The sequence below is a fragment of the Schistocerca piceifrons genome, chromosome 8 (assembly GCF_021461385.2).
Source record: "Schistocerca piceifrons isolate TAMUIC-IGC-003096 chromosome 8, iqSchPice1.1, whole genome shotgun sequence".
NCBI lineage: Eukaryota > Metazoa > Arthropoda > Insecta > Orthoptera > Acrididae > Schistocerca > Schistocerca piceifrons.
This window is the reverse complement of record NC_060145.1, coordinates 342609496-342626488: the sequence shown is the minus strand read 5'-3', so window position 1 is coordinate 342626488 and position 16993 is coordinate 342609496. Positions and strand designations below refer to the sequence as shown.

Sequence of the window (16993 nt, the reverse complement as noted above, 5' to 3'; positions counted from 1 at the left end):
GGACAAGGTCATCCACAAGTAACATCAGCAAGAGATGACCATTACCTCCGATTAACAGCCCGCTGGAACAGGAGGCTGAATGCAACTCAGCTGCAACGCACCCTCCAGGCAGCAACAGGCTACCCAGTATCAGCACAAAGAGTCAAAAATCACCTTTGGGAATGTGGCCTCTACACACGGAGGCCTATGGTGAGTGTCCCATTAAAACCACAACACCATTTAGCCCACAGAAATTGGGCGGAGAAACATCAGGATTGGAGCTTAACAAATGGCTCCGGATGCTGTTCACAGACGAGTCAAGATTTTGTGTTCAGCTGGACAATCGTCATTTCCTTATCTGAAAAGAACACTGAACTCTGAAAAATCCTGCTGATGTGCGGAGAACACCACCATATCATGGTAGTGGACAAATGGTGTGGCTGGTTGGTTTAGAGGAGGAGGGGGGCGGCAACCAAACTGCGAGGTCATTGGTCCCGGCAAAATAATTACACAAGGGCAAGAAGAAAAGAATGGAGACGTACAGCACAACAGGAGAAAGGAAGAACCAAAAGAACGAGAGACAACCAACACTACTATGGACAAAACAGGAAAAGAAAACCACAGAGAGAAGCAAGAAACAGGTAGAAGGGGTAAAAACAAGAGTGTAGATGATCGTGGCTGGCCAACCTCACCGTTCTAAATAGGCGCACAGCTCATTGTCAGACTGCAAAAGAAGATCCCTGTGAAATATGATTCCCTGGTCCACATTTAAGTTCTTATGGGGTGTGATGGTTACAGAAACATCGCCCAGCTTGTCATAAGCGAGTAACACCCGTGACTGGGCAGAGCTTGCTGTTTTGGTAAAGTGACCCAGATCTCATTTTGGACAAGCCCTCAACCTCCCCAAACTTGTTCTCTAAATGCTCAAGGCTTCATCATCATAAAGATTCCCATCAGCTCTCTAACATATAAGGTATCGGGGCGAATAAAAGCCACCGACGTCCTTAGCCTGATGTTCCCCCATGGTGTGACCAGGGAGGGGAAGATTTGAGGTTGTGCTTTTGTGAATTGAATTGAGCCCGTGAACTTCTAGACTGCTGGTGTTTGACCAACAGCAAGAGATGATGTACTACACTTCATCACTTGTCATCCATCCTGATGCCACCCACTCCGACCAGGGGCCCTCCCCACGGGTGCCACCCAGCTGCCGCAAAGGCCAGCTGGCAGGATGGCCATTGCCAGGAGTTCCAATGCCCCACAGGGATGGGTATCTACCCCTTGGCATATGTAGGGAGTTAACGGTGTAGGCATCAGCAGAGCAGTCCCTGTGGGGTCGGGCTACAACCAACAGGGTACATGGCAGCCCCACCACAACTTACTGACTAAAGTGCTAGGTATCAGGTGCAACCCCACACACAAGTCCATTATCAACATCAGCTTAGAAAACAATACTGCACAGTTGATGGAAAAACAGGCACCCAGGAGAGTGACCTCGCCTAACAGTTGGAGAATGAGCAGAAGTGCAGATCCAAGTTGACGAAGGGGTCTCAGTGTATGATGGACAATGATGCACCATGTTGATGGACAATGATGCACCATGTAAGGTGCCCTTCCCGAATTGGATCTCTCTTTGGGAAAATTTTGAAAGATGGAGGTCAAACCCTACAAGGGATCATCACAAAGCCGAAACATATGGGACTCCCTTTACTCACATCTTACGATGGGCAGGAATACCTCGGGCCTATTCTAACCTCCAGACCCGCAGAGGGTAGTGCAGAAGACACCAATAGACACAGCCCACAATGGTGAACAAGGTCAAGTATTTGCAGAGTGGAAGGAGCTGCTGAGCCATAAACCCGACTACCGTAACAAGTCTTGACATGTCCAGAGCATGCAGATAGTCTTTAGTTGGCGAATATGTGGCAGCCACATCAGCTTTTTATCAAAAATAAGGCCCAAGAAACAGGACTGTGCAACAACATCAAGAAGCTGATCACCTAGAAGTTCTGGGGTGTACTGTGGGTTGAGTGGGAACTGCACCAGATGCAAACACCATCGACATAAAACACAGGGTAACCACAGGCCCAATAGAAGGTACAAACCCACTGATGCCTATGAAGAAGAGAGTGACAACACAGAACCCTGTGGATACGGTTCTCTTGAATGTGAAGGGCACAGATTAAGTTCCAACTCAAACCCAGACGAGCTGGTGAGACAAACTCTCAGATAAAAATCTGAGAGCCCCAGCCATGGAAGTTAATTAAAATGTGATGGCACCAAACTGTGTCAAATGCCTTATGTAGATCAAAGAAGACCATGGCAAGGTGTCAGCAGTTAGCAAAAGCCTGTCAGATTGCTGTTTCCAATCTGAGTAAATGATCAGTTGGACATCGTCCTTGCCGAAAAGTAACAAATACAGGGCAAAAGGCCCCAAGATTTGAGTACCCAACAATCAGAAGCTAACAATCCAACCAAGCAGTTTACAAAGTACATTAGTCAGACTAACTGGGAGTGGGGGGGGGGGGGGGGGGTTAGCTGTAGACACACATTGGGTTCTTCCCAGGCTTAAGGACAGGGATAGCTATACTGTCTCGCCACAGACAGGAAAGCACCAATTAGCCAAATGTGGCTGAAGACCACGAGCTGATGCTGCCTCTGCAGAAAAGCCAAATGTTGGATCATGTTGTTGAAGACTGGAATCTGAATCTGTGGTTGTGTCATGTGAAGAGGAAAGAGCCTACAAGAATTCCCATTTAGTGAAGAGTTCATAATACGGTTCAGCATGGTGCAGACCATAACAGAGGGAGGTTTCTGCTGATTTCTGCATTTCTGTCGGAGAAAAATAGCGAGATAGGAAGATGATTATTATGATAACGTGAAGTGTCACGAGGTGTTCTGCAAAGACCAATGGATCAGTGCACCAAGCACTGTGGAGGTTAAGACCCTGGACAGCTGACTACCGTTGACAGTCCAGAAGGCTACGGAGCTTGGACCGGTGACAGTCCAGAAGGCTACGGAGCTTGGACCAAACCTGCAATGAAGAGGCACACATCCCCATGGAGGAAACATCACTCCCAGCATTCCTTTTTACACTGCTTAGTAAGGTAACGAGCCTTAGCACAGATGCTTAAAAGTAAGGAGGTTGGTTGTGAAGGGTGTCGTTTAGATCATTGCAGCCCCCATTGTCGGTCCTGGACAGCAACTGCTACATCCTTGGTCCACCATAGTACTGGTTGATGGGGGACCTGTGGATATGGGGACAGCAGTGCCAGCAACATTAACAGTTGCAGAGACACCCTGCACAACCACATCAATGCAATTTGAGAGACAGGTGTAAGTGCACAGCAGACATACATAAATGACAATTGGCCCTGTGGAATGTCCAACATAGTGGGCCTGTCTACCTGGTGGCAACAAGGAACAACTGAATCACCGGAAAGTGGTCACTGTCACAAAGATTGTCAGGGGGGTGACCAATGTAAGGAAGCCCTGAGAGCAGGGGAGATGATGAGATCAATAGGAGTAAATGTGCCATGAGCAGCACTAAAGTGGATAGGGGAACCATCATTGAGAAGAGAGAAATCTAAGTCTATAATAAGTTGGTCAGAAGATCCCTACCCATTGCAGTGGCACTCCACCTCAGTGGGTGGTGGGCATTCAAGCCCTCAAAGGCGAGAGAGAATGGTGGGAGTTGCTTTATTAAGGTAGACAGTTTAACACAAGGAAGCAGCCTACCTGGAGGGATGTAAACATTGCCAACTGTGATTGCCAAGTCATTTGCACTCCAACCACTACTGCTTCCAAGTTGGTAGGAAGGGGGATCCAGCTGCTAATAACAGTGAACCAAGTGCAGATCCCACCAGATGCTACACTGGAGCCAGCACAGTTCAGACAGAACAACCAATAACCACAAAATGTTGGAGAGTGGTCATCATGAAAGTGCATTTCTTGAAGAGCAAGACAGAATGCATAATAGGAGGAGACAAGACATTGGATGATCATGTGGCGAGAATCAAGATTAGACAAAGCTGGAAGGGGGACATGTCCCTGTCAGTGGTAATCACCGACAAGGATGGGGTGACATCCATAAATACGATGCCAGACTCAGGTTGCAAGAGGGGAGATGGCACCTCCGGTGGCACTGGGGGGCCTTGTCTTGGGACTTACGTTCCTTCTTTTTCATAAGTGGAGGAGGGTAGGGAACAGAGGGAGTACAGGTGTCTAAGACCTGGAACCAAACCAGAGCAGGCAACATTGGGGCACACAGATGGTGCATCTCGTGGCTGAGTTGTCGCAGTAGGCTTCTGGCCTGAGAGATGTCAGGGAGAAGGGACTTGGGGAGGAGTCCCATCACCAGCAGGTGCCAAAGAAAGGGTGCAATTCTTTGAGCAGAGAGGGGTAGTGACTCCCAGAGGCAAAGTCATGGAAACTGCAGGGGAAGGGAAGGGGGAGTGGGATGGGGCTGGGGTAAGGGAGGTGGAGGGGAAAGGATTTAATAGACACAAAAGTTTAAGAAAGTGACCCTGGATGGAGTGTCATTTTTGGCGGGCCGCAGCGTAAGACAGGCGATCCATAGATTTCATTTCTCTGGTACACTAGACAATATGGCTAGTGAGGGGAGTGGAGATCATGACGACTGACAGGTGGAGCACAGACACTTCTCTCATGGAGTGGATGTCCACAGTCACCACACAGAGGGTCTGCCATACAGTGGACAGACATGCCCAAAATGCAAGCACTGAAAGCACCTCATGGGTGGTGGGACATATGGCTTCATGTCACATCTGTAACACACAACCTTGACCACCTCTGGGAGGTTATCCCCTCAAAATTAAGAATTAAGGCACCGGTATCTGTTTGATTGTATTTGCGATCCTTCTGCACATGTCTAACAAAATGAATGCAGTGTTGCTCCAGTTTAACCTGGAATCCCGTATTAGTTAGCACAATGATGTCCCAACAAAAAACAAAAAGAAGAAAAAATCCCTCCCTGGACCATATTCTGAAACACTGCCAAGACAATCACAAGCACTAAGAGCTGTAGAATGGGCAGCAGAAGCAGCTTTGATCAACAGGGAGCCCAACCGCATCATACTGAGAGACTCCTCCAAGCTTATCCTCAGTAGTCTAAAAAACCAGCTTTGTTGAAGTGAATGTGTCCCCATTCATCTAGTACAGACGAGGTAATGGGGAAAGTGTTGTATCCCAAGACAGCAAGCCTGGGCCGCCTCCCACGGTGTAGCCAGGAGAGGGAAGGCTGGGGGAGGGGGGGTGGGGGGTGGGGGGGAGGAGAAGAAGAAGGAGAAGGAGAAGGAGAAGAAGAAGAAGGTCATACGAAGTATCACCCAATGATCCTTCACCGTTTGAAGAGACAGCCGTTTGAGAATGGCCAGATTTTTTACGACTTTATATGCTTCATGCACCAAGCATCCAAAGGAACAGCTCAGGTATCAGTAGTGTGATCCCTGTGACGTCAGGGGGCTCAGCCAGATAGGTACGTAACATCCTCACCATTGACTGGCAACAAGTGTTGGTGACCTAGCAAGGTGGGGAAGGAAGTGGGAGATGAATCCACCCTGTAGATGCTAGGGAGTGAGTTCCCAAATGGCTCACACTGAAAACAGAAAAATTTACGAGAGCAGTTCAATAAGTAATGCAACACATTTTTTTCTCGGCCAATTATGGTTGAAAAAACCGGAAATTTCTTGTGGAATATTTTCAAACATTCCCGCTTCGTCTCGTATAGTTTCATTGACTTCCGACAGGTGGCAGCACTGTACGGAGCTGTTAAAATGGCGTCTGTAACGGATGTGCGTTGCAAACAACGGGCAGTGATCGAGTTTCTTTTGGCGGAAAACCAGGGCATCTCAGATATTCATAGGCGCTTGCAGAATGTCTAAGGTGATCTGGCAGTGGACAAAAGCACGGTGAGTCATTGGGCAAAGCGTGTGTCATCATCGCCGCAGGGTCAAGCAAGACTGTCCAAGGTCAAGCAAGACTGTCTGATCTCCCGCGTGCGGGCCGGCCGTGCACAGCTGTGACTCCTGCAACGGTGGAGCGTGCGAACACACTCGTTCGAGATGATCGACGGATCACCATCAAACAACTCAGTGCTCAACTTGACATCTCTGTTGGTAGTGCTGTCACAATTGTTCACCAGTTGGGATATTCAAAGGTTTGTTCCCGCTGGGTCCCTCGTTGTCTAACCGAACACCATAAAGAGCAAAGGAGAACCATCTGTGCGGAACTGCTTGCTCGTCATGTGGCTGACGGTGACAATTTCTTGTCAAAGATTGTTACAGGCGATGAAACATGGGTTCATCACTTCGAACCTGAAACAAAACGGCAATCAATGGAGTGGCGCCACACCCACTCCCCTACCAAGAAAACGTTTAAAGCCATACCCTCAGCCGGTAAAGTCATGGTTACAGTCTTCTGGGACGCTGAAGGGGTTATTCTGTTCGATGTCCTTCCCCATGGTCAAACGATCAACTCTGAAGTGTATTGTGCTACTCTTCAGAAATTGAAGAAATGACTTCAGCGTGTTCGTAGGCACAAAAATCTGAACGAACTTCTTCTTCATGACAACGCAAGACCTCACACAAGTCTTCGCACCTGAGAGGAGCTCACAAAACTTCAGTGGACTGTTCTTCCTCATGCACCCTACAGCCCCGATCTCGCACCGTCGGATTTCCATATGTTTGGCCCAACGAAGGACGCAATCCGTGGGAGGCACTACGCGGATGATGAAGTTATTGACGCAGTACGACATTGGCTCCGACATCGACCAGTGGAATGGTACCGTGCAGGCATACAGGCCCTCATTTCAAGGTGGCGTAAGGCCGTAGCATTGAATGGAGATTACGTTGAAAAATAGTGTTGTGTAGCTAAAAGATTGGGGAATAACCTGGTGTATTTCAATGCTGAATAAAACAACCCCTGTTTCAGAAAAAATGTGTTGCATTACTTATTGAACTGCCCTCGTAGATGTGGAGGTCAAACCTCAAGCATGGACCTAAACATAAAAAAGGATGAAAGAATGGGCAAAAGGAACAAAACTGCAAACAATATAGAGAGCTAGGTGGATAGCCAGGTCGATGTAATTCAGAACACTGAGAACGGGGAAGGACGGGGCAACGGGAAGGAGTGAGAATAGGGAGGGAGGCGCAGGGTGATATAATGTACAATACAATGGGAAGTATCCTCTGCCTTGCACTTCAGTCAACTGTAGAGTTCACACATGACAACCATTAGGGACCAGTTTGGAGATGTTTCCAAATGCATTTTTCAGGATGACTTCACTTCTCACCACAGAGAAAGGAAGTCGAGTCCTACGACTAAAATTTATATCAAACAAGAAGCAGATTACTTTCTTGGTTAATTATCACGTACTTCTACATTTCAGGTAAAATCTTTCCTTCGACAAAATGGGGTTCAAATATTAGAGTGGCCTGGAAACAGCCCTGATCTCAATCCTATTGAGAACTGTTGGAAGGTTATGGGAAATGTTATCACCAAAAAGAAACCACAGAATAAGCCGGAGCTGTTTGAGAACCTTGTGTTTGTGTATGGTTTCATGAACTGAGTGAGGAGTACATTAAAAAGTTAATTCTTTCAATTCCTTCACAATGCCAAGCAGTGATTAAGGCATGTGGTGGAGCAATAAAGTATTAAATGCAACAGTGTGTTCATATGAGGCAATACAGACACTAAAATCCATCAGGGTTATGTTACAACATTAATATGCAGTGATTCTTTCAACATTAGTATTCATATTTCAGAATGGCAAGCAGAATAGCCGACATATCCACTTACAGTAATTTTTGAAGAAAGTGTTAAATTATAAAAAACAAACATTTTTATAGATAAAATTAAGAATAAAAACAAATTGAGAAAAATTATTGTATATATTCATTTCTGATAAAAAAATCAAGAGAAAACAGGCAAATTTAGCTAAGTTATTCAATGACACGAGCAAAAATTGTTAATTGTAAGAGATGATGCAATAAATATTTCCACAACTGTATTGTCTAGTTCGGGCATTACCATACAGTAGTTCATGAGGATATTTCAGGCAGTACAAATACAAGTAAACAAAACATATACTGAAGTAAGAGAATTTTATTTATATTACTTTCTTTTTACAGTACAGTGATAGCAAGAAAAAGTAGCATCGCTATAATGTTAAACAGCCTTCTTAGTAAATTGCAAAACATCTTTCAGAAAAAGCCAAGTAGTTCGCAAGTACTGTACAGTAGGTTTCTCATATTCCTATTCTTACACGTTTTTGAAAGAATGACATAGCTCCTGTAGAAGATTTAGCTCAAGATAGCTTTGCACTCTTAGAAATCCTTCAAAAACTGCAGAAACTACTTTCCTGGAGCTTACACAAAATACAACTGGATAAAAAATCTTATCAGGAAAAGTACAGAAAGAAATACTCAAAAAAAAAAAAAAATCACTACACTTCAATGGGATCAAACAAAGAATACCCTTCTCTTTTGAAACAAGTAATTGATTTTAGGGCCATTGTTTACTATTTACATGTATGAAAGTGAGTTCAGAGGTGAACGTAATACAGGTATAGATCTAGTGCTGACGACAAAGTTAGTGGTGCTCAACCAAGCCAGACTGATTATAGATAAAGAGCACCTTGCTTCCAACTAAAACCTGAATGTTCTTTCCATCAGAATCTAAATTTGAAAAACAATTACGGGTTTTGAAGTACAGTTTACTGTCAAAGTTACTTGATTCCAAATTATTTGCTTTTTTGACTATTACATAAAAGATGAATATTTTCATGTAAGTCTCTTCTTACATAGTATTAAGTGTAACAGAACAAGCTTAATTTAATTTCATTATTATTTGCTACAAATAAGTACGACTTGTTAACACGAATGACTCCTAATGAAAGTGCTTCCAGTGAACTGTTATTGCTTATGTCATTTCTGCCATAAATGCTAGTTGACTGGCATGACCCAAAAACTGTGTGTGTGTGTGTGTGTGTGTGTGTGTGTGTGTGTGTCACCACTAAGGAAGATGGCAAAAATTATCTCCCGCACCAATACTATTCCTCACCCTTGTGGCAGTAATCAATATTCTGTCCCCTTCCCAGCCTCACAGTTAATTAAAATGCCAGGAAGCTACTGTATAGCAGTAGGCTCAATTTGTACGACGACAATTAGGTCTGGCCAACAACTGTTAACTGGTCGTTCATATTCCAAACACAGACACTGGAATGGAGCTGATATATGGGCTGGCCCCACCCATGTTCTATCAGGGCAGATCTTGGCATATTGCTGGCCACAGACATACAACAACCAACACACAAAAAGTTCATAGAAATGAGTGCCGTGAGTGAATGAGGATTCTGTTAAAAATGCACCACAGCACTGTCACTGTTCCATCAAAGCTCCACAATCAACACAATCACCTTAAATAGCTCATACATGATGGCTACTGAGACACCTGGAGCTATGCCACCGTGTTCAGCAGAACACTGGAAAGCAAGCCACCGCCCCCACAATTCACCCCTATACTCTCAGACAACAGTCACCACCGATGGTGCAGAGCCACCACTCATTGCTAACAAAATGTGTGACTGTTCAACAGTCCACACTTCGCAGTTGGCACTACTACAATTGCAGCTGTTTTGTGTTAACAGCAATGTACACATGGTAGTCATTCACTCATCAGGCTGCTGCTAGTCTCCAGCCAATGTGGGAGGATGACAATCTTGCAGGTATCCCATTAGCTCTCCTCTCATGGCAGGCACAGATGTGAAGGGTTTACAATGTCTCTGGTGTATAACACAGTGCCCTTCCCTTGTGGTGATCCAAAGTTGTTGACCAGAACTTGACAAGTATGCCTGTCCTCATGATCCTTTCACGCCTACATTGTACCACTGTCACATCTGAATGTGCCACAAATCTGGAATGTGCATAATTTGTCCAGTTGCCCAAATAGAGACCCACAATGACAGTACTTCCAAAACGTGTCAGGTGCTGACAATGCTGTCATGTACAAGTACGCACCATCATCCAGTGAACACTTAACATCTGATGCTGTTCATGCCCCTTATATAACATACCAAGCTAAGTAACAACACTAATGCATTCTTGGCAGCTGTTCTACCTGTCAGAAATTCAACTCTGGTCACTTACAAACACACAGATGGTGTTTACACTAACAAAGTTACATTAACAACAGATCAGGTTTTCTGGGCACTTATCAAGCACTGTAGTCACTGTTTAATGTACTTTACATTGCTTTACCTACAATGTTGGGAAATCAGTGTAGCAGAAAATATCAATTTCTATTATTGAGGAAACGGTGGAAAACGCTTGGGGAAGGTTTATGTTATACAGTCCTAACAACTATTATTTGTTCACAATGTCCTCAAAAAGCTCCCTTTATCGAGACTGGCTGAAATCTGTAAAAGTCGGCTGATTGACAGTAAGCCACAAGTATTAAGGTCGCAACCAAATATCAAGATACTTCTTATTTTTTTCCCTACAACACACTTTAGCTAATTTGCTTTCTATATTTTCATTCTGATGCAGTAGAGGATATGTTACAGTGAAAGTTCAAGCAACAGACTTTATGTTGAAAATGATATCTTCTGCACCCTAGTGACATGAGAAAGCTACAGGTGGAAGGAGCATATAGAAGAGCTAAACAAGATAAATGAAGACAATATTATAGAAAGAGAGGGATAAAAATGTGAGTGAGGAGAGAATACTTTGAGAAGAATCTGACAGGTCACTTTATCTTTCTATTCACAAGTCAAAAAGAACCTTGGAGTAGACATTCCCTCAATTATTCAGATCCATGGGAGCCAGAAATGACAAAGATTCTGGGATATGAGACAGCTGAAATACCCTAACACTTCAAGAAAAAATCCAATTATTCCAATTACAAAGAAGACAGGTGAATTACTATCGAACCACCAGTTTAACAAGTCGTGGGTGTAGCATACTGGTACCGTTATGAATTACTTATGGAAGAATGAAAAACTGGTAGATGCTGACCTCAGGGAAGATCAGTTTGGGCACCAGAGATATAGGAACACACAAAATGACACTGACACTACAGAGTATCTTAAATGATACGTTAAAGGAAAGCACACCTACATTTATAGCATTTGTTGATTTAGAGAGAAGTTTTGACAACATTCACTGGAATACACTCTTTAAAATCGTGAAGGTCGTTAGGATAAAATACAGGGAGTGAAAACTTATTTTAACTTTTGCAGACACCAACAGCCTTTTTAAGAGCAACTGCATGAAACAGAAGCAGTAACTGGGAAGGTAGTGAGACAGGGTCATAGCCCTGATGTCATTCGATCCTTACACTGAGCAAGCACTAAAGGAAATCTAAGAGAACTTTGGAAAGAAAGTTAAGCGAGTAAATGAAAACTTTGCCATTTGCTGATGACTGTCATTTTGTCAGTCAGCAAAGAACATTAATGAACATGTGTAACAGAATGGGTAGTGTCTCAAAGACTTAAGATGAATATTAAAAATCGGCCAATTCTGCAGACATTAAGGTACAAAATGCAACACAAAGTAGCATATGAATTTAGCTACTTTAACAGCAAACTGATGGCCAAAATTACAAATATATAAAATGTAGAATAGCTACAACAAGAAAAACATTTCTGAGAAACAAGTTGAAGAGGCTTTCTCATGCTAGAACAGATGGAGAGTTGCATTAAAACCGTCTTCTGATAAGACTACAATATTTTGCATAAAGTTTAACACAGCTACACAAACATTCCATTCTTTAAGTTTGTATAGTGACACCAACTGAGAATTCTGGACTTACCTGTCCTAAACACATTCATTTAGGGTCTTTACACAATTTTTCCGAAATCATACCTGAGATCAAAGAACAGCAGGCCAAAGTCACCACTTTCCACAGCCCTTCACTTTCATATTAATACTTTAAATTTTACACCTTATCGTCTCACAATAAGTAAATACATTTAATAGCATTATTCCTTTATATGCAGTGATATATCAAATGATTTAACAATACCCATATCCTTTGGAATAACAGGACGGCACATCATAGGTCAGTTAACAGGATAATCTGTTCTTAGCTCGAAAATGGGGAAGATACTGCTCAATACAATCAAAATAACAAAATCCTTGCTAACATTGTGCATGTTCACAAACCATTCAAAATTGGATACACCTACAAGTGATTTTTGGCCAACTGTAAGGTCTCCATTGTGTATAAAAATATGAACTATAACGTAGTCTGTCATGCGAACTCCAACTTCTCATGAGGACTAAATTAGGTACACTCCTTTATAGAAGCACTGTTTCACACGGATGAAGTGCTTAACCCCTCAAACATTTTCATCTCAATATATTTCAGACTGTTGACCTTTAAAATCTCCCCCTACCTTCACTGCCAACACAATGCTTATTTTTCCAGTAACACTGCTTCACTTTTAGTCCCTCAATGATTACACCTTCCCATGGCCCACAACATTGGCCAAAAGCAAACAGCCACATATTGCTTATCACCTTGTCTGTCATTTGCATATATAGATAAAAGCAGTCCTGTCACTTCCCTAGGGCATTCTGGAAAATACACTTGTCTGGCGAGCACTTGCTGTCGAGTACAACATGATGTGTTCTATTACTTAAGAAGTCTGAGCCACTCCCATATATGGGAACATATTCCATCTGCTTGTATATACCTTCATTAACAGTTTGCAATGGGGCACTGTGTCAAACACTTTCCAGAAATCTCAGCTACAGAATCTAGCCTCATCCATGCTTTGCACATCATACAAGAAAAGGAGCAAACCAAATTTCGCATGAGCAATGCTTAATAAATCTATGCTAATTTGTGGGCAGAAACTTTTCTGCCTGCCTGAAGCAATTTATTATTGCCGAACTCTGAATATGTTTGAGAATTTTGCCACAAACTAATAAGGATATTGGTATGTAATTACACAGGTCCATTCTTTAACCTTCTTATAAATGGGTGTCACATGCACTTTTTTGCAGTCGCTTAGAACCAAGCTGTGTGAGAGTTTCGCAACAAATGCAAGCTAAGTAAGGGGCCAATGCCACAGAACCATAAGTGAGACCAAATTGGGCTTCCGAAGGGCTCTGACAACTTGTCTAACACCTTTATGTTTGTGCAATGTTTTACAGGGACCTGTGTGAGCAACAGACCGAGACTAAAAAATATTTCTGCTCTACAGATACAGACATTTCATGGCAACTACAAAAATGTATACTTTATGGATGTTTTCATTTTCCATTTGTTCACCAATTTAGTTTTAATGTAATGTTGTACAAGTTCACATCTGTCATTTTAAAGTGTGTCAGAGTAAGTGACCTATTTTTGTCCTTTTTTCAGCTTTTAAATGTGGATCATAAGTAAAAGGGTATTCAAGAATTCTCTGACTAATGGAACTTAAGTACAGGTGTGTTAACAAGGCTGTAGATCAGCTGTACCGATCTTATATTTGTTAATTTCTTGTTTTCAGAATTTGAAATCTATGCCTCATAGTTATTGCTGTGTCCTGTTTCAGTGGTGTGTGTTCTATTTTAGAAATGCAGAGAATAAAGAAATTTAGCACCAAATAGAGATTTCAAGACCAGTTCAAAACACTGGTTCAACAGCTGCCTTCAAAAATTTGACATACAAGCATGCAATACACACAAACATTCCTCTGCACGACAGACAATGAAGATTAAATAAGGGGATCTGGTAAACAAATTTTCTTAGAAGACATCTCCAGCACCTCGGTCTCCCAGCACCTCTCACAAAATAAGAAGAAATTTGAGGCACAACACTTTCCATAATGTTATCTACAGTCAATTTTTCTATGAATTGCAGTCAGTGGTATGAAAAATTGAACCTCGGTTAAAGTGTTCTGTTTTTAACCTTCTATAAATATTGTTATTCTACAAATTTTGAGTTACCTCTGCTTTGTAGACCAGAAATATTGTACATGCATGGAGAACACTAAAGATGCTCTTTCAAGGACATGTCCCCTTAAACTTTGGAACTTCAGCCTCCTTTTGCTGTCTTCTACTACTATACAAGACTGGTTGATGAGTGACTGGACTCACTCAGATCCCAGACCCACATTATGATTTCATGTAGGAGCAAAATTTTCTCAGCAAGCTCTTTTGTTAAGGAATGATTATTGAAGTTTAATGCTCAATACATTGTCTCCTTGTAGACTCATGAATTTCTACTAACTTTCGTCAGTCGCCAATTGCTGGTTTTGCTGGGGAGAGTGCAACAATCTGCTTCTTCAGCTTTTTCTAAGTTCATAATGAAGTCATGGGAGGATCTCTTCTGTCCTTAATCCATTCACTCTGCACATACTTATCCATGGCATGATTTACATTCAGTTTAAACTTTGCCCATGTTTTCTCTATGTCCATCATAATAGATTTAAACATCCATTCATTAACTATGCAGAGTGCTGACACTGTTCTGCTACATGAACTATTGAAGTTCGCCTTGAAAAAAGCACATATGTTTCCTTTGGTCAGCACCAACAGAAATGCCCAGCTGCTTACAAGTCTGTTGCAACATTTAACAAACACCAATATTCCCCAGCAGCAGCAAGTGACAAAACATATCAATCACTTAGCAAAAGGTTATTCCAGCATTAAAATATTCAAGGAGAGACCACAATACAATTCAAGTTTTAACTTAGCTACCAGCATATTAATTGATGAAGCAATGACAAAACATCTTACTTCAACTGTCTGTACTGTGGTACGGCATCACAACGCATTGTTTGCAACAGTACAGTCACCAAGATGTACTCAAAATGTTGTAATGCATCCTATTTGAAGTGCTACGTACCTGACACTGCAGATTGGCAAATCAAATAGCCACTGCATTACCAGAAACCAGAATGGATACATACCTTAAGTTCATTCAGAAGTTGCCACTTACCTAAATGTATTGGTTATCAAACTGATCATAATTATAAGACAAAAATATAGCACTGCCCGAAATTTTATGACAGTTGTGTGTCTCCTTTTGTTTTTGCAGTGCTGATAGATCAACCTGTACTGAAGCAAAATTTCTAGGTGCACACCAAGGTGAAATTTGGATGATGGTTGACGCCAGAGAATATAAAAATGGAAGACTTTGTGCAGTCAGATTTCTTTGTTGTGCAGCTTGAGGTCTGTTACTTGCAACACTTTCTCCATATATTACATACCCTTTCAACAACCATCTGCTTCGATTCAGCCATTACTACTTTCAACAACAATCCACAGCCACTAACATTCATTTCTTATCAATTGCCATTCTTTAGCATAATGAGAACAGAGAAAATACTAAAACACTTTTCCATAATAATTTACAAATCTTTGGTAGAATTATGTAGGTATATACACATCTCTCTCTCTCACACACACACACACACACACACACACACACACACACATTTTAACTCAAAACGTAAACCACTGCCAATTAAATTCAAGGACGCTGTCAGGAGCCAAGCCAACCACTTTCTAAGCACAATATTTCAACGTTGGAGCAGCATTTGGGTGAAGGAAAGAGTGCAACAATAACTTTCACATGTCTGTAGTTTCATACCCGTTAATGACGATTTCTTAAACTACAGTACGACACTTGGGTTAGAAACAGTCTACTGGGAAAGTTTACCTAAACCAGTACGGGAAACGACCAATTTTGGCGCAAATTTAACGGCTTTGTATAAACTTCCAAATATCTAATGGAAAATTTTACTTTGTCCTGCAGAAAAGGGTGTTGTCTGCAAACGTTGAATATCAAATACCCAACTTGGCTTCAAATATTCAACGCGCACAGTTAAATTTGCGAAACAATTTGAAACGTCAGACAACGTAAGCTGAGGAAGTGTGATACTTATTTACCTTCCAATAGCCGTGCTATAATGCTGTCTATATTCAATTTATCCGTTTCAGCCATCAGAACTGGAATGCACACACAACTCAAGTAGTTCACTTGCACGAATCTTAACGGATGCTCTTGTAACGTACAGCCACGATTCTAACGTTGAACTACCATGAAAATCCTAAGATGGCGGAGAGACCAGATTGTTTCGTGACGTCAAAGCATTGATGCCACCAAGGAGGTTAGATATACTGACTTCCTTCAATCCCACACCGGTAGATATGGCGGTTATAACGACAAAAGGAAATAGCACAACAGATTTAAAAATTTAAATTGTTACTGATGTGTATTGTTTTTAAAGAGTGAAAAGGCATCCCAGGTAAATCAAGAATTAGTGGTAGTAGTTTAGCATGGAGGTAAGGATAAGAGGAGATGAAGATACAGATTTTTGCTGTAGGTTGCATTACAGCCGGCGCCGCCGTGTTAGATGCCCCTAATCATTTGGTGACTACTGTTTACATGTGGTTGTTTATGAGTGCTTTTTGTTCGTAATTACTGATAGGTGCACCCGACAGTTGTTTTAAATAGTAAATATTACAGTGCTTACGCTAATAACTTAGTGTTGGGAAGGTATTTTGAAACGTGTATCTAGTCTCCTATCCATATTTGAACCAGTTCAAATGGTTCAAATGGCTCCGAGCACTATGCGACTTAACTTCTGAGGTCATCAGTCGCCTAGAACTTAGAACTAATTAAACCTAACTAACCTAAGGACATCACACACTTCCATGCCCGAGGCAGGATTCGAACCTGTGACCGTAGCGGTCGCTCGGTTCCAGACTGCACCGCCTAGAACCGCACGGCCACTCCGGCCGGCTTTGATTCAGTAATACGGCGTATTTGCCAATCGTAAACGTATGTTTATAAATTTCAAATAAGCAAGAAGAGAAATTTATAAGTGAAAATGATGCTTTAGTAATCCATCAAAATCCTCTGTTACTGTATTTGCGTCAATAGCTGATTAAGCTAGAACTCCGAAACCTATACCCCTTTGCGTATAACGACAAAAGGAAATAGCACAACAGATTTCAAAATTTAAATTGTTACTGATGTGTATTGTTTTTAAAGACTTCTT

The 16993-nt window shown here is 42.1% G+C and overlaps 1 protein-coding gene across 1 annotated transcript in view; it reads right to left on the bottom strand.

Annotated features, from left to right (window-relative positions):
* The window catches only part of LOC124711289 (serine/threonine-protein phosphatase alpha-2 isoform), a 46843-nt gene extending 30770 nt beyond the window's left edge, over positions 1–16073 (bottom strand). The window contains exon 1 of the mRNA XM_047241293.1: positions 15879–16073. Coding sequence (XP_047097249.1) covers positions 15879–15933 — 55 coding nt within the window. The 5' untranslated portion in view covers positions 15934–16073. The remainder of the gene's footprint in view (positions 1–15878) is intronic.
* Between the last annotated feature and the right edge of the window lie 920 nt (positions 16074–16993).